At 40.4% G+C, this 19,051-nt stretch overlaps 1 protein-coding gene across 5 annotated transcripts in view; it reads left to right on the top strand.

The window, feature by feature from the left end:
* Window positions 1-19,051, top strand: part of nav3 (neuron navigator 3) — a 340,033-nt gene that overhangs the window by 219,622 nt on the left and 101,360 nt on the right. For all 5 annotated transcript variants that reach the window (XM_041780603.1, XM_041780602.1, XM_041780601.1 and 2 more), the window contains one exon: window positions 6,380-6,488. In XM_041780603.1, coding sequence (XP_041636537.1) covers window positions 6,380-6,488 — 109 coding nt within the window. The remainder of the gene's footprint in view (window positions 1-6,379; window positions 6,489-19,051) is intronic.

The following is a 19,051-nucleotide window of genomic DNA, read 5'->3' as shown; positions in this document are numbered from 1 at the left end:
CTCAGATTTGAGCCTTTAAACCTATTATTTTTACTTCTTTGAATTTCCAAATGATTTACCATCAGGGTTAGATCTAAATCCAGAATCCGGCCCCTGCAGTGATTGAGTTTGACACCCCTGCTTTAATGCTGCATTTGATGGTACTCGGAACTTGGATAACTCTGACTAAGAATATCAAAGAAGTCTTTTAGCATTCAAGAAGTTCATCTCCAGGTTGTTTGTTTCCATCCCGTATGAAGAATGTAAAAAGAGGAGGTGCTCTAGGAACTACACGTTGCCAGATCCACCCGGCCTGTTCGATGGCCACATCTGGCCCATGTATTTGAAACACAAGAACATCTTTTAATTTATCTGTCTGTGTGTAAAGCACTTTGTGCTACATTTTCTTGTATGAAAAGTACTATAAATAAGGTTTGATTGATTGGTTGGTTGATTGAGTAATCTGACCTCCGAATCAGAAAAGTGCAATAGAACGGCCCTTGAGCTTAGGACTCTGACTCGGGATTTCGGGTAGGATCCAAGCAGCCCGAGTCGGTCAGAATGACGTGATAGCAAAATGGCATTGCACACCGTGAGAGGTAAACAGAGTTACTTTCTCCTCAACTTTTACTTTTATGTGTCGTCTACTTTAGCATTTGTGTTACTACAGTACAGGCAGCTCACTTTGATGCCCGTATAAGCTCAGTGACGCATGCAGGATTCACCTTGCTGGTGCGTTCAGGTCATACAGCATATGATGTTTCTCTTTCTTTCTCTCCCTCACGTAGCTAATATATTTCCCCAGCAGGATTTTTTGGTCCTCGAAAAACATCCAAACAAACATCAGCTTACTGCGGCCAGCCTTGTTTTCCGAGCTTATGCGATAAAACGCATTTACCTCGGAAGTCAGAATTTCCAACCCGGATCTTTACGAGTTCTGAGTACAATCGAACGCAGCATAAGTGCTGCCTGCCCACTAAACTACTGAGGACATTTGTTACAGTTAATGGTGGCTCTATTGACATTCATGAGCATTTACTGTGCATGCACCAGTGTCAGTGGTCTACACCTACCAGTTGTGCCATATCAAGTTAGAGCTTGCAAAAGTGCTCCTAGGCAGTCAAAAGTTACCTGTTGGTCAAGCATGACAGAAAATGTTGATAGTATGGAGTCTTACTAGTCTTGCGAAGCAGATTGCATGTCATGAATTACATAAGATTTCATGTCATCAGTGTGATTCATCATGCAAAGCTATTATTCTTGATCCTGGTCTGAGAATGACCTGATCGATCAGCACAGTTGAATCAGATTTAACTGAAGCACCTTTGATTTGCTTTTAACTTTTCAACAAGCATCATTTAAGGCGAAAGAGGCACTAGCTTAGGTCAGGGTTTAGTTGAAGCAACTATTATCCTGTAAGCCATGGCAGCTCGTGAAGAGTTTGCCATAGATTCTGCTATAGAGACAATGTTTTTAAGGTTTATTTTGGGGCTTTAAATGTCCTTAATTTATTGAGGAGGACATTGGTTAGAGTTGGAAACAGGGATGAGAGAGTGGGGAGTTGCATGCAGGAAAGGAGCCACTGGATCTGAACCTGGGGATGCTCAATATTAGATTTTTGCTGATATCTGGTATGCACTCATTTTAGCCAATACCAATACTGACAAACCCAGCACAAAATGTAAGGACATCTGTTTGGTAGATTGTGTCTTTGCTGTAGCAATACTTCTTATCAGTAAATCTTACACCAATGTAAAACTCGTTTATTTCCTTTTTAAGTGGTGCCATATTAGTTAGGAACATGTATCTGTGGGATGAGCAGCAGAGCTGAGTATGTGGATTGCGCCCATGAAAAATTAGCCACATCTTTTCTGCCAAATCTGCATGCCACATTTGACTGATCCCATTCGATAGGGCAACTTCAAGCTGGTGTTCTGCAAAACCAATTTGTGGCTTTAAACGGAGTGAGCCCTAGTACCATCTCTAAACTGAAGGAAAGGTTCCATATAACACGGGATGTCAGATACAGGCCAGAAGTGGGCTTTCCAACAAGACGACTGTCCAAGAGGATCGTTTCCTCACCCTGTGGGCACTTAAGAACAGTAGGAGTCTTCTACAGATTTACAGTCAAGGTTTGCAGGACGATATGACAGTGTCATAGGGCTGCCATGATTGCCCTTCACTGTCAGACCCGTTTTTGCTGGTGTTGGCAACACTAGAACCTGAACATGTGGAGGAACGTTAAGCGATGAGTACAGATTCTGCCTATGGCAGCTGGATCATAGGGTCAAAGTTTGGAGATGATGCAGAGAATACTACGCTGATTACTACACCGATAGAGTAACATGCAGTGTGATGGTGTGGGGCAGCCAGTCCTATATCCCCACAGTGTGGGACCAAACTCTGTCCTCCAAGATGGCAATGCTAACCCCCAAGAATGCAACCCAGCTGTCAGGCAGTCTGCGCCCCTTTAGAGGCAGTTTTATCAGTACGGGACAACATGCTTTTATTTTAAAAAGAGCAAATTGATTTCCCCTGTGCTTACATCAGGAGAGGTCCAAGGACAGGAGTCCAAATCAAGCTATTATTGCAGCTCAACTTACAGATCTGAAACAGCAGGAATGAGCAAAGCTTCCTTGTCAAACACCGGTTTGATTGTTACTGATAACCTTCTGTTTTTTATGCGGTTTTAGCAGCGCAACAGCTGAAGAAAATGGTAGGGAGGCACAGTTGACCCTGTGCTCCATGTTTTGAGATGTGCTAGTTTAAACATTAATATCATTCTTTCAGAGCGACACGGCTGTCAGCTGGAGCTTCAACAGTCACGGCATAAAAGAAAGGAGATTCTCATTCAGAAAGAAGACTTAAATATGTTCAGTGTCAGTGTGACAGAGGCAATTTTCTCCACATTTGCTATGCCCCGTGAGCAAATTGACTCTAACAATGAGCATTGTTACACAGCAGACACTAAAACAGGAAGATTGCTGTCAGTGTGCAGAATCTGCTACATTTGAGTCGTGTTGTGTTAGTCTGTTCGAATTACATCATTTTTTTTTTACTGTGGGGAAAAAAGACGAGGACTGTTTGAATGTCCAAGCGTAATCCAGACTATAATGTTGCACCCTGTTGATGGATTTTTACATGAATTAAATCTATACACTCTGCATTTTTGCTAGTTTATCTTTAAGCCATTGGATTAACTCTGAATTGATTTTCATAGTGATCCTGGGAAAAATGTCTCAGCTTTTCTATTTATTTCATCACTGACCTGCATCATATTCCTGCACATAAACACCTCAGCTAACCTTTTTCTTGCTCTGGGTGCTGAGCTGTGCTGTGGGAGTTGCTTTGGGGCTTTTTCAGACCTCCAAACTACTAGTGCTCCCATTTGCTCCAGTCACAAGAAACCAGTTGTAGATACACTAGGTCTGCTCGACATAGAAATCATTATGTAGTGATGGAGCTCATTTTCAGTCACTAACATTATGGCTGGGAAATATAAATCACAATTCATAACTTGATCTTTTTCAATTCAATAGCGAGCTGATTCCCTGCATAATATCTCAATATTTGTCCCCATAAGGAAATACGTAATTGTCTCAGTATCAGAGAAATAAACTTTGATGTGATTCTAGTAAAATCAAACAATATCAATACCTGTTTGCTACCTCAGCAACAAAAATGGAAGTTGTAGACACCCAGTATTGATCAACTTTTCATTTAAAAATGGCACAAAAGCATTTGTGTATATTTAGGTAGTTAAAAGGCTCTATTTTCTCTATATTCTATATTCTTCACCCATTCCTAAATCTCCTGTTGTGCACAAGATTCTACTGCATTTTGTCTCCTAGGATGGCAAAAGTGTGACCCACCTCACTTTGCCCCTTATTGGCTTATACTTGAAACACTCTTGGTAAGAGTTTGAGGCTAAGCCAATCAGAGGCAGAGTAGGTCATAATTCTCTGGGATATCTAGTGATATGAACAGAGCTGGCAGCGCTACTTCCTATCAACCTCACCCTCATTGTGGTTTCATAATGATCCTTACTACTTGAGGTCAAGCAGGAAAAGTTGAGTGTATGTGATGCACGTTGGTGTGTGCCAATACAACAGGCCCATTTTAGCTGTACCAAATATGCAAGATAGTCTGCAACACTGGCAGCTTATCCTTTGGTAGAAGGGTCATTAAAAACCATGTAGGGCATAAATTTGGAGTATACACACTTGGAACCCTCGCTCCATGCCAGTTCCACCCACTTTTCAAAATGTGGCCCAGATTTTTTTACAGTTTAGACATTTAAAAGTTTGTTTACTGCAAGAGCCAGTATTATCCTTATGACCACAAGACAGCTTTTCCGAGATGACTTGTCTGAGTGGGGAATCATCATTTTGTAGAATTCAGGAGCGTTTATATTTTGTCAAAATAAGTTGATAGTGATACCCATTTCATACCGCAATAACAAAAATAGAAGTCATTAGCAACTAATATTGGGTAATTTGCACTTCATTAGTAACATTTGGAAAAGTATTGTATATACTGTAACAGCAAAGGTGTGAGGGTTTCCCTCACCCCTCACCAGTTCCACCATGTTTCCAAACATTGCAAACATATGATGTTGGTATTGGCAGATATTAGCTTCAAAAGATCAAATATCAGTACAGATATGAAGCTTAGCATAGGTTCAGGACACAGAAGTCATACGCCTAGCTGTGATCAGCTAAAAGCCAGCTGATCCCAATCATCCTCTCCCAGCTTTCACAGCCAATCACAGCTCTTTCACTAAACACAGCGGCCCATTTAAATATGACGTCCTTCTCATTAATCCCTGCCTCATTTATGTGGATGCACCACGCTGCTGCTGCTGCTGGCAAAGCTTAACCTCCTCCACCCCAGCCGCCTCCTTTATAGCACAAGCTTGTTGCACCCTCATAGTCAGATTCATGCTGATATGGATTAAATGCTTCTGAACTAATGTCATTGTATTCAAGATGCATTGTCATGAGTGTGTCTACCTATATTGGAGTTTCTAGCTATGCACCTCCTGGAAAGTCAAAGCATGCTGCTTGGCTAACCCAGGGAGCATCTTTTGAGCAGAGCAGAACTGTATATCCATTTTGTAAGAAATGGTTGAATGTATTACTAGATTGTTTCTGACAAAGACTATTAAAAAATCTCAATACACTGCCCTACTAATTATATAGATTCTCCTTAACACAACCAAATAAATACAATGATTACCCTCCTTTTATTCTAGAAAATGTAAGTAAATAATCTTGTGGTCAATAATAATATTTGTTTTAGCAGTTCTTACTCTAAACATTTTCTACTGAGCATTTGAGCGAATATCTTTTTTTATTATTATTTTTTTTTTTTATCAAAATCAGCAGAAACAATATTGATGGAGACAAAATTAAGTCACACATAAATCCATTTGAAAATCTACTGATAAGTCTGATGATGTATCGACCATCCTTTTCTTACAGCACAGGAGTCGGTGCGTAGTGAAGGAGCACGGTCTTTGTCACTGATATAGTGTACTGTACGAGATCTGCTGTCTCATTCATCTCCTCCATGGAGACAGTTTTCTTCTGAAAGCACCTTAAAGCTGGAAACGAGTGTGACCGGCATCCATTCTACGTCTCATGCCACTTGTTAATTACCCATTCTGTGGTACTCGCCTGCGGCTATAGGCTAGCTTGATGAGCTAAAAGAGAGGCTTAATTGGAGCAGACAGGCGGATTCTGTGGTGTGTGCCCGCAGCTCGCAGTTATGAAACACTGCCCACCATGAGCTTATTAGCAGCACTCCTTCACAAAAAGCCTGAATGAAACCACTGCTTCATGCGTAAACAAGGCGCTGTGAGGAACATGAAGCATATGATGTGTTTTCATCACTGTATGAGGACGTTGGACTGAAGTGGCAGTGATTTCCGATGAGTCTGACAGAGAAGCTCGGAAGCTCTGACAGAGTTTTGCTTTCACAGGCACGACTACGTCCTGGACTAACTGACAGAGTGCGTGGTGTCATGGCACGACATTTCTGCACGAGCCTGAAGGGAAAATGTCAGTACAGAGTAAAAATAATGTATCCACTCCTCAGATGAAGAGAAGTGCATGTGGTGCGGCCTGACAGGCTGAGTCATTGTAAAGCTTCCTGATCGTCAACATGAGGGTTTTGGGATGTTGCACCCGCATTGCCTGTCATCATGATCGACCATCATTTTGTTTCCCTACTGAGGCTTTCGGTGACATCCTACAATACTTTATGTCAGATGTGTCCAAATCATGTCTTAGATTTCATGTTGTTGCCTCTTAGGCCTTTGTAGGTATGAGTGACTGCTGGCTGTATGAGAGAGTGAGGATCCAAACACATCAGTGAATCATGTGAAATGTGTCTGCAGGAGAGGATCCAGAGACAAGACGCATGAGGACGGTGAAGAACATCGCTGACCTGCGGCAGAATCTGGAAGAAACCATGTCCAGTCTGCGGGGGACACAGATCAGCCACAGGTAGGCACACAGTTGGTATAGCCCATTTTCAACCCCTCTGGTTTGTTTTTGGTTAAAGCTGAAATTAGATTGTGGGTTGATGTTGAAGCACCCCTGTGAGTTTTATTGAAAAATACATGACTGGTAGATAACAAGTAATGCGCCACATCACCAGTCACTATAACCAATAAGCTGTGGTTAACACTCCAATATCTGCAGTTAACAAAGCACTGTGTGTGCCATGTAGAGTAACATAGGCACATTTTTATTCCTGCCAATAAGTATTGAGCACATCATCGTAGTTACTTACATTAGACTGCAGTATCTGCAGTATATATCTAACTGGGCTTGAAAACAACCCTGTCAGCTTTTCTAACCTTGCAACAGCAGTGGATTGGCCAAGTCCATTGACCAGTTAATTCATTGATCCCTTTTGCAAAGCTTCAAGCTGCATTTCTTTTTCCTGGTTAGAGCGTGACCAGACCAATTAGAGCCATTTGAGGAGAAAGAGGCGGTTTAGTAGCAGCAATCACAAGCCTGCAAACAGTGGTGGCTGGTGAAGAGATTAGCATCGATGCAGCTATCGTGGCAGTCAGAGATGAACAGAATGTGAAAATTAGGGCAGATGCCAATACCAATGTTTTTTTGTTTTTTTGTTTTTTTGCATCTTTTGTTGTTACCTGTGCCACTACTATTTTTTTCCGATCAGAAAAAAGCCCACGAGAAGCCGCATGGACCATACAAAAACATAATTACCATCCTAAATTACAAAGATGCAAATTTGCACAGGATTAGAATTACATGTGGAACTGTGAGTGTGTTGAAATATGGTGAAATAGGTCATTTGCCCTAGAATCATTCTAGGCAGACACACAGACATCCAGCGTGATTACGAATTACCAGGGGTCCCCAGCTAATACTCTTCCAAGGCATAGGTCAGCATTTTTCCATCACATTTGACCATCAAATCCAATCAGAGATTGACCAACAGGTCACTTCTTCTAACCTTGCAAAGCAGATGGATTGGCCAGATTCCATGTCTGTCATCAGGCCAATCCATCTTGCAAGGCTCCAATGGAAAAGGATTTTGCCCTGTCTGAAAACAAGCCCTGACTAATCATCATTTGAGGAAAATGAGCAGTAGCAACTGGCAGGGTTTATTTGTACTGAACGGCAGTAATGGCTGCAGCCTGTGGAGTGATTAGCATGGATGTAGCTATAGTATAGCGACAGTTTTTTCAGAACTGGACCACATTTATTTAGTAAGAGAATAGCACAGAATGGCTTTTCCACCATGGAAGCTTTTCATGGTGGAAAAACTGTTTTTGCTCTTCTCCTGAGCTACTTCGCCATGAGTTTGCGATAGTGACAGGCGGGTGTAGTTATACTGAAAGCCAGTATGTACAATGGCAGCTGGTGTAGCAATTAGCTTGAATGTAGCTATGGTGGCAGTTTCTTAAATCAGATCTTGACAGCATTTCTTTACTGAAAAAGGTTTTGAGAAGGTTTTTGCACCTCTCCAAGTCCAGACCAGCCTCAGCATGAGTTTGATCCTTCACTAGCTCCACCGTTTAAATAGCAGTCCTCTTGCTAACCAGGTTATGATTTTTCTGAGCTGTAAAATGTGGCTTTTTGGGACACAATTTAACATAGTCACACATTAAACTGAAACTCTGGCAAAGCCCCTCTCGTCCATGCACAAATTTACAAGTTTGTAAATGTTTGTACTTTTGTGACTGGTGAAAGGCATTTTATAAATGTGCTCATCTTTCCAAATTTTGATAAGACAGTTGACATCCTTGTCATTACATTACATCATTATCGAACAAATTAAGGTTGGATTTGTGGTTTATCCTAATGCCTAAGACTGTGTACGATTGATTCATGACTACTTGCCTTTGCAATAGGTCAGAGAAAAGACAATATATTGAGCAAACAGACGAGAGATTCAGTTTAATCTTCCATGAGTGTAGCTGCTTCTTATCCATACATCCCTGGGTGATGTTTTTTTATTGCACTTCATCCAGTTACTGCAGTATTGAAAGATGGTTGCACTTTGCTTACTCTCTTTATATCATGCAAACCTATAAAGCAGGATAAAGCACATGAAAAATTGAGCAGCCCTTGTAATACACTCCTCATTTTTTTGTTTAAACGGTCATTCTGCTGTAATGAACTTATACTGTGTCTTTTTAATTATGCAGTCAAGAGTTTACAATGAGCTTAACAAATCAGAATGATTTTTTAAAACTTTTAAAAGTTTAACAATTAAAATATAATCATCTTCACCACCCTGATTTAAGCATTTGTTATCTAACTGAGACATGAGTACATTAAAACATCTCAAACAGGATCATTAATAACTCACAGCCAAAAGGAAAACATGCCATCTGCTTCTTAGGTGGTGTACTCAATTATTAAAACTTTTACTGGCACAAAGTGACTGTTTCTGTTTGTTGTGTGGTCAGCTTCAAAGATTCAAACCCCCTCCCCTACCCACACCAACACCCCCACCACCTGGCTCACCGCAGGCATTACGGAGCTCCAACCACAAGCTCTTTTAGAAACCAAATCAAATGGAGAGAGATCTGAGTTGCATGCCATGACTATTTTAAGACAACTGTGGCTGATTTGAAAGGCTCCTGGTACAGTTACATATTCCTCTCTTTGGTCTGAATAATATTAGAAAAGTTAGATTGCTGTATGTGACTTTTTTAGGCATTTGAGTCCTAAAACCTGATTTGTTCTGTTGCATCTAAGCTATGAATCTATGCAGAAACACACTGGATCCCACCCTGGGTTTTGGGACCCCCTAGCAGGATGCCAAACATCCAAGGGGGGGGGGGTTGCCTGCTCTGAGGTTGTCAAAATCATATAAACTAAAATCATAATACAGTTATTAAATACAGTAAAATACAGAGTGTAGTTTGCTCCATATACATGTGTTTCTGTAATCTCCCAAGAGGAAAACGCTGAAACCGTCTTCTTGTGTGGCAATTTCCATTTCATTCAGTAAAGTCCACAATAAGCAGTTTCTATGCAGCTTTGTTGCTCTTTTAGTACCGTCTGTTTTCACTATATGGCATTTTTGCACCAACTAAGTACATTACGGTACTTGATCTCTCATCCTCGTCCTCCTCCTGTCACTTGTCACCATCACTGAGGAATATTTCCAGTTAAACCAACATTCAACAGGAATGTTAACACTAACTGTTCTCCCCCATATTCTGTAAATGCAAGATTATGACCTAATGAGGAAGAAAAGCGGTTAAAAAGTGGTGCAAAACCCTGTGTCATAAAGTATTCCAGAAATTCTAAACATTGAAGCAGCCACGTGAAACACACAATAAATGGGGTCGATATTCAATCATATCAGTTGTCATGCAGCGTGTGACAATGGCAGCTGCAAGCACTTGTGGTAATGATGTTGAGAGCCAGCACCTCCAAACCTGGAGGTGGAGGTATTCTCTCCCAGAATATGTTGGATTGCTCCCTCTGGGTGGGGAGTGAGTCCGTGCCCCAAGTGAAGGAGTTCAGGTATCTGGGGGCAGTACTGCAGGCATTGTGCCGATCTACCCCTAACCCTCACCTGTGGTTATGAACTCTGGATAATGACTGAAAGAATGAGATTGCAGATACAAGCAGCAAAAATGAGTTTCCTCCAGAGGGTGGCTGGGCTCTGCCTTAGAGATAGGGTAAGGAGTTCAGACATCCCGAGGGAGCTGTTCCTTCACATCAAAAGGAGCCAGTTGAGGTGGTTCAGGCATCTGATCAGGATGCCTCCTGGCCTCTACCCCCTTTGGAGGTATTATGGGCACGTCTGGCAGGGAGGAGACCTTGGGGAAGACCCAGGACTTGCTGGACGGATTATGTATCCTGTCTGGTCTGGGAACTCCTCGGGATCCCCCAGCAGGTGTTGAAAAGTGTCGCTGGGGAAAGGGGCGTCTGGGTGGACTTGCTTTGCCTGTCACCCCCGTGACTCAGCTCCGGATGTGGATGAAGATGGATGCATGGGCATTTCAGACACAGGGAAAAAGGAACCACTGCTGTAGAATATGGTTCAATCGTATACCTGAACTGCCATCCACAAAGTGTAGCTGATGAGTGCTCTATATAGAGATAATTGGCCGTGATTTTGTTGCTGCAGATGATCTTTTTTGTATAAGTACTTTGAAATACTTAGTAGCAGATAAAGTAAGGTGTATCATTGTAGTTTCTCTGTGACTCTGCAAAAGAAAATTTTAAAAGATAATGGAAATGCATACAATGTGGGAGCCTCACTAAAAACAGAAAGAGTACAGTATAGCAAAAAACAGCAGAGCAACCAGAATCTTATCATGATCCTCATCTGAGAGCTGCAGCCTACTGTACACTGTTTTTCTTTCCAAGGCTCTTTTCATGCTTATGTAATGTGTGGTGAATCTGAAGCACAGACATGTTAAACCTCCTTAAAATGCATCATGAGAAAACAAAAGACAAACACATCCAAAGCCCACACATGTCATGAACAAAACACTGAAAATAACCCAAAAGAAAAGATATCTTTTGTGATCACAGTGAAATGTCTCAGCAGCAATTATGCAAGTCATTTTCCTTGTGCGTTCGTCGTCCTTGGAAAATAAAAGCGGCTCTGATTGTGATATCTCTGACTCACACAGTGCAGTTTATCACACTGATCCAACAGGGAGATACGTCTCCAACTATTAATGATGTTCGCTGTATTACCATGCCGTCTTCTCCTGCACATTTCCTGGATTTAATTAAAACCGGGCGTCACCTTCCTCGCCGGCTGGCACACATGTAATGACATTCTGCAGTTGATGGACAACCGGCACCTTTAAAAGCCCGTCCCATCTGTGAACCACGGGCAACACGGCCAATCTAACAGTGTAGAGACTGCTTCCCAGGCAAAGACAAAATGATAAGCGTTGGTTTACTTCAGCTCCCCGGGCAATAGCTCCTCTACTAGTCTCCCTGTGTCTCCCTCAGTCTATTATTTTGTGTGTTTTGCCCCATTTGCTAAGGAAGATGGTGTCCAGGCTGCCGACAGCCATGACAGATGGCAGTCCATGTGTGTGTGCGTGTTTGTTTTCTACTTCTTCTTTTTTTTTTCCTCTCAAGAGTGTCAGCCAGGCACAATCAATACAGCACCGTTGTCTTACCAGCACATTTAATTCGGTGAAATCCACGGAGATCAGGGTGTGAGGTGGTCTCATTCACATGCATCAAGGACAGTCAGCGTGAAATATGTGCAAAATGCATCATCATACCAACACATTAGCATCATATAGGGTGTGTCTGCATGTGTGAGTGTGTGATTTGGAGCAGTGAAGCAATAAGCATTGGTCTGAGATGGCAGGCGCCCCAGTGAAATAGCATGTTGGCAACTGCACACTTTTCAACCATGAGATTAAATGAAGACTGGGGAGTGAGACATGTTTATAATCTGAATATTAGGATAGACCCAGAGCATGCATACCAATTCTGTCCATGACAAAGCCTGTCCTTATCTCCCTTCTGGATAAGAAATGGCTGTAATCACCATGAAGCTTTCGAAGCACCTTTAAGTAATTAATCAACGTTACACCCCAGCAGACATGACTACCATATTCATCACACTGCCTCACTCTGCGCTCTCTTTTTGGGATTCTCTCCTATACATTATAAAACCCCATCCATGCAGGCTATCAGAGCCGAAGCAGGAGCCATTATAACATGAGCCAAGAGGAGGAAGAAGCATTCATCTTTTTTGATTCAGCATCTTCATTGATGCTTATGTAGCAAAAACAAAGGACGAGTATGATTTCAGCCAGACTAACATGTTTTAATTTTATTTTAAAAGTCCAATTTTATTTGAGACATGGTCCATTTGGACAGGATTAAAAGGACAGAAACCCTCTATACTTTTTCTAGTTGATCAGAGGTTCTCTTGTTGTACTTATCCTGTGCTAAAGGGTTAATCTACATATTTCTACACAGTAACTCAGCTCACACAGACTTGCCATTGTCGACCACATTTATCTTTAAGAATTATTATACAGTTCTTTCTTAATATAACTTAAATAAAATGTGGGACATCTGTTACTTGGATGCCACTCTCAGTTTGAACAATATGCCTGTTGCTATTGTATGTGTTTTTTTCACGTCCTGACAAGATAAATATTGAAGACAGATGTTTCTACCATCTGTGTTAGAATTGCACTCATACATAAAGCCAGCTTGATGCTAATACAAGAATACACATTCAAAATAGTGCAGCTTAATTCAGCTACAGTTAGACTCAACATTAATGTGGGCTGTCTCAATTTAGGATAAAAGTTCAACTTTACTAATGCTCTCTTCGTACTTATTTCATCACATTTAGTGCCTATACAAAGTACTCACCCCCTTGGATGTTTTACCCTGGAAAAGTTTAAGTCAGGGGATGGATACAAGAAAATTTCCAAGGCACTGAAAATCTCCTGGAGTTCAGTTAGTTCATCATCAAGAAATGGAAGGAATACGGCACATCTGTCTAGCCCATGTCATCCTCCCAAACTGAGTGACCATGCATAAGGGAGAGTAGTGAGAGCAACACCTATGTCTACTCAAGCTTCAGCAGCTGAGATAGGAGACACTCTGTATGCAACAACGGTTGCCTGGGTCCTTCACCAGTCAAAGCTTCATTGCCAAAAGGCATGTGGAAGACTCCATGGTCAATTGTGGGAAAGATATTTGGTCTACAAAGACCAAAACGGTGCTTTTTGGCCATCAGACAAGACGCCAAACACTGCACATCACCACAAACACACCGTCCCCACTGTGAAGCATGGTCGTGGCAGCATCAAGCATCATGCTGTGGGGATGCTTCTTTGCAGCCAGCCCTGGTAGGCTCATAAAAGTTTGGGGTTAAATTCTGGAGGACAAATTTATTTAGTCTGCAAGAAAAATACAGTTTAGAAGATACATTTTCTATCAAGACAATGACCTAAAGCATTCAGCAAAAGCAGAAATAGTTTAAAGACAACAAGGTGAATTTTCTGGTTCTCAGTCTGCTGGAGAATTTGTGGTTTGACTTGAAAAGGGCTGTTCAAGCTTGATCCCTGTGCAACCTGACAGAGCTTGAGTGGTTTTGTAATAGTGGATCTGTAGCTCATTAATGTCTGTTCCCTCCACCTTTAGATTTCTTTCTTTTTTCACAGTTGGTTTCTCTCTGATTCATATCATTCATCCTTAAAATAGTGATTGAATCTGACCAATGTAGGACCTAAGCCAGCCTTAGCCTCATTTTGAGTTTTAATTTAACCGACTTTGCCTCTTTGACGCTGCAGCCTTTATGACAGCTTAACTTGCGTCATCATCATTCCTCTGAGATCCAAATGTGTCATGGCCTCCTCAGACTATCTATATCGATCCACAAAGTATATTTAACACCCCTCCACTTCTTCATTGTCCATCCAGACAATGAAAAATGGTATTGATTGGCATATGAAGGGAAAGCAACAGCTCCATGTGTGAAGAAATTCTGTGATCTTCAAGGACAAGCCTGGCACCGCAGACACAAAGGGGGAAATCTTTGCTCTTGTCTCCCCGTCTGCTGGGGCCTGAGGGATCTGTGTCTACTCCTGCGGGGATTCAGCTAACCGCCAGATGACATTTTGAACATAATAGCTTCAGTCGGTCGGGTTTGTTGATTTTGTGTTTACATTTAGAGAACAGACAGAGCGGGGCGGGCTAAATTATTCATTGTTTTGAAACTGAGGAGATAGCCGCTGGTCCTCTTTGAAGCAAGCGTGTTATTTTCTTTCTTAATGTGCATTTAGCTGACACTTCAATTCGCAATGAATGCAACCCTACAGTAAAAGAAAAATCCATGATAACAAATCCTGAACAGGAATGCTGGGTCAAAGCCAGAGACACTTTTCAATCCCTGACAATGTTCCTGTGAGAGAGCGAGCGCAGGAGTGACATGATTCAGCTGCAGGAAGGTAACACGAGGCATTTCTTGACAAGATGAGTTTTCAGTCTATGATGGAAGATGGAAAGTGACTTGGCTGCCCTGACTCCAGTGTGTGTTTGTGTGTGATAGACTGTTGTCTTTGCGGGGTGGAGACCCTTTCTCAGGGTTCAGATTGAAGTTCTGCTCTGTGATGGTGTGGAGCAATTGCTTTAAATTGCTCTCATAGTCACAGAGTTTAACATCTGTCAGGACCAATGCAAGCATCACTACAGCTTACATCCACTACACAGACACACACAAACAAGAATGTGGCGCTACTGTTGTAGCACAAAGCAGTAGTTTTTGTGCTCAGAAGTAGAGAAAAGTAGTCATTCAAGGACGAGACGCTGAGTTACGCGGCGTTTAAATTGTTTTAAAGGCTCTATAAAGCAGCTTAAATAGACAATTGATGTGAAAAAACCCTGATATTGCAATTGAATTCTTGTTTGTTGTGTTTATTTTCATAATTTATATTGAAATCCTCTTTTCATTTTAATGCATTTTAAATGTAATCTTCTTCATCACACAACAGCGTTTAACTGTGAGGTCTTTTACATTAATTCACACCATGGGATCAGAACTGAAAACTGATAGATGGTTGAAGTATAACAATTTCCAAACATAAAATGAGCTCTGATCATATGCCAATTTTACTGATCAAGTGGCAGTAAAATATGCAGTCCTAGTTTCAAGCTGCTTTTGTGAAGTCAATCCCAAAGTGAAATGCAAACTTTGTGTCTAAACACACTAGATATGTTAGAATAAGGTTATTTTAAACATGTGAAAACACTGGGATCTATGTGCAACTGAATTTTGGATTTAGCCGGTTGAAAAGTTGTTCATTTCTTTCTACACTTCATTTTATTTGAGCAGGGCAAATATAGGAGCCCATGACATCACCAGTCTTGATGAGGAATTACCCCGCCCCCTAACGCTACATTGATATAAAATCACTGAGCACTTCATCTTAATACAGTCTGTTGTTAGCCAATGTCACTGCCTTTACTGAAAGTTTACAGCCAGCTACATGCTGTATTTTTGTTCATTGTGAGGTGAATTTCCAAAATATATCAGCCTGTGGCCTACAAATATCCTATGAGATTTGTGCCAGAAAACAGTAAATTTCTGTCTTTCTGCTCTGGCACAAAGCCAGGCAGCTGCGCTCTGATCAGAAGGATTTTTTTAAATTTGAGAGGATCGTATTTCTCGTGAGTGGGTGTGGCTTCAACTGCCACGCCCATACGATCCTAGAGCAGATTTTACTGCCTCATTTTTCATGATTTTGAAGCTTAATTTTATAAACTTAGAGATGTTTTCATGGCTGAAATTTGGCCTGGTGGTCCATGACACAGTGGCCTGTAATACAACAAACCTAAAATACAGATTTGATTAATCAATTTACAGGGACCCTAAGGCATATTAGAGATAAAGCTTGGTAACAAGTGATGAAATTAAGATGGTCATGTGTCATAAGAAAGCTCAATTGACCATTACCAGGTGGCATAAATTACTTTCCAATAGATTCTTAATGCACAGCTCTAGCTATTTCTACTGTATTATATTCAGTACTAGGTATTTCTTGTTTATTATTCTGGGAGCTGTAAATTAGCATGTTTCACTATTTGTTGTGTCGATCTCTCTCATTTATGGCAGAATATCCCAGTGAATATGTTGAGTAATGTATGCTTCCTCCTTAGATCAGAACTTGTAATATCAATGCATGCATGTTGGATCCGTAGCATGAGCGCTACTAGCCTCCCTAGTTGTACTCATGGTTAAAAGTTTCTTAACCCTTTGAGACTAGCTTTGTAGTATTAGATACGAAGAGACACAGGTTAATTAAAGTTGAATAACTTTCAAACTATCAATTATTGCCTCCTAGTTTTTTCTCTGGAAGTCTTCTGTGGTGCTGTTCTAATTACATTATCCATGCCTTCGTAGCCCTCATGATAGCTTTTCTAGCAAGCCTGGAACTTGGGTGACTTCCCAGGGTCTTTAAAGATTAAATCTACACCAGAGACTTTGATAGTTAACACCTTTTTATAATTTTTAAACCAAATTTCAAATGGTTCTTCCAATAGCTTAGCAGTAGCCACGATCTTAGGTTCCCAAAATGCATGTCACATGGGCTGTGACAACCAATGGCAGGCTGTGCCATCATCATGTCATGCTTTTCTTAACAGTACATGTGTAAACACTCAGAAACTGAAGAGGAGGGCCTGAATAGCTAACAGCAAGTGACATTACTGTGGCACACATTCTTAAAGCTCAGGTTTTCCTGCTTACTTCCTGCTTTGTGCATTCTGATGTATAGCTGAGCTGCTGCTATGTGTGTATAGTTTGTCTTTATGGTCTGTGGTTACAGAAGATTCCTGCAATGAAAACACACTGTGGCTGGTATTGTACTTGACGCCTGATCCTCTGAAGTGGTGCTGCAGAATTACTGTACATTTTTACTGAATTAACCTCAAACAGAATTACAGAAACTGTGACTCAACTCACATCTTGTAACCAGCAGAAAGCCAAAGTTCTGATGTATTTATATTTAGCATTGCTCAGCATTAAGCGATTCCCTGCTGTCAACATGGATCACCCTCCTGCTGAGCTCTTGGCCAAAGACAAAACAACTCCCTCTGTTTAGGATTTATTTTGGTTTTTGGTTCTGCTTCAGACCAGATTATGTAATAAAGCCCCCAATAGCAGAAGGGTTTATGGGAAGTGCTGTCTTTATTTTAGGAAATTTCCTAATATTACTGAGGCTTTGAATGACTTGTGTTTATCACATGAACTAAAGTTAATTTGATGATATTATACTGGAGTTAAATGTAGTCTGTTTTCAAATATAGATTCTGCCTTCATAGGTGGCAAGTTTGGTGAGCAAAATTTCTCAGCACCTTTCCTGTTCTTACTGCTGAGCTGTGTCCTTCGTTTTGCATGCTCATTTATTTATCTCAACACCTACACACACACACTCTCCCTCAGTTCATCTGTCTTTCCTGTTTTTTTTCTCCTCTGTGCCGCCTGGAGATAAAGATAAGCGGATTTAGTGAGCTACATTGTGTACAAACAGTTAAATGATTTAGATTTCCATACCGTGGAAAACTGATTTCTGTATTTCCATATTCAGCTCTGATCCCTTGTCAGATAAGGAGTCATTTAATTTTTTTGTTAGATTTTTGCTTCTCTAAACCCTGACATGACTCTGACTGTGTGGTCGTCTCAGGATGTGTTGATGGAGATGTGTTGTGAGTACGCCTGGCAACACTGCCCATCTCATGTTGCCACTTGGCTTCCAAGAGGTGTAGAGTTCTGCCCTTTCTCACCAAGAACACACACATACACAGTAGAGCTGGGAAATATCTCAAGTTTTTCAGGTGTAATAATAAGACAAGACAAAGGGTAGGAAAAAATGATTTATACGGATAAAATTTATGTTGATGATGACAACTTTATGGTAAAAATCAGATGATATCAATACCTGTGTGATGGCACAGCAACAACAAGAGATGGCTTAGACACCCAATTCTGGGTGTTTTCTTGATTCAAATAATCAGCAGTTGCTGGCAAACTCCTTAAAAGTGGGTGGAGATGATGAGAGACAAGGAACACCCTCACTTCTTGCTGCCTTAATTACAAAATACTCTGACAATATTTGGAAAAGTCAGTGAAATTAGTAAGGAGTAAGGGCAACATTTGGTGTAATGAGCTGAACTGAAAAGGCAAGAGGAAGATCCAGCTCACACTGTCTAAATCAGGGGGTGTCAAACTCAAGGCCCGGGGGCCAAACCCAGCCCAAGGTACAGTTATAACCGGCCCGCCAGATCATTTCATATTTTTATTATAACTGGCCCATCAGTATGAGGTCTGCAGATTTCTTCAAGTTTAACAATGTAAACCTAACCATACCACTGAAAATATATCTACATATTTAAGTCTTAAGAATAAGAAAAAGGGAAGAGTTACAGTATTTGATTAAAAAAGTCAAAAATGTGGGAAAAGAAACTTGTATTTTCATTTTGTGTTTTGTAATTTGCATCTCACAATAATGACTTAAAGTTATGGTTTTGACTTTTATCTCATATTTTGAACATTTAGATTCATCATTTTGATTTTTAAGTCATATTTTGACATTTTAAACTCATGAATTAGAATTTTATCTTACATTTTGACATTTTTCAACTCCTAACTTTGAATTTTAATCCCAAATAATATTAACCTTTTCGATTTAAAATCGTACATTTTTATCTCATATTTGAACCTTTATACCACAGTATTTTGAATTTTATCTAATATTTTCATCTTTTAAACTTTAATTTCTCATATCTTGACCTTTATAACTCCTTATTTTAACTTTTAATCCCAAATATTGACCTTTTTAATTCTAATTGGTTTTTTTACCCTATCTTTTGACCTTTAAACTCATGATTTTTTAATTTTATTCCATTTCTTGACCTTTTAAACTATTGTTTTATAATTTTATATCATATTTTGACCTTTTGAACTCATGAATTTGAATTCTATTTAGTAATTTAACTGTTAAAAATCATGATTTTAACTTTTAACTTTTTTAAATCTCAAAATTATTTATTATCAATCTTACATTTTT

Source organism: Cheilinus undulatus, linkage group 23, assembly GCF_018320785.1.
Source record: "Cheilinus undulatus linkage group 23, ASM1832078v1, whole genome shotgun sequence".
In the NCBI taxonomy this organism is placed as follows: Eukaryota; Metazoa; Chordata; class Actinopteri; order Labriformes; family Labridae; genus Cheilinus; species Cheilinus undulatus.
This window is presented reverse-complemented; position numbering and strand designations above follow the sequence as displayed.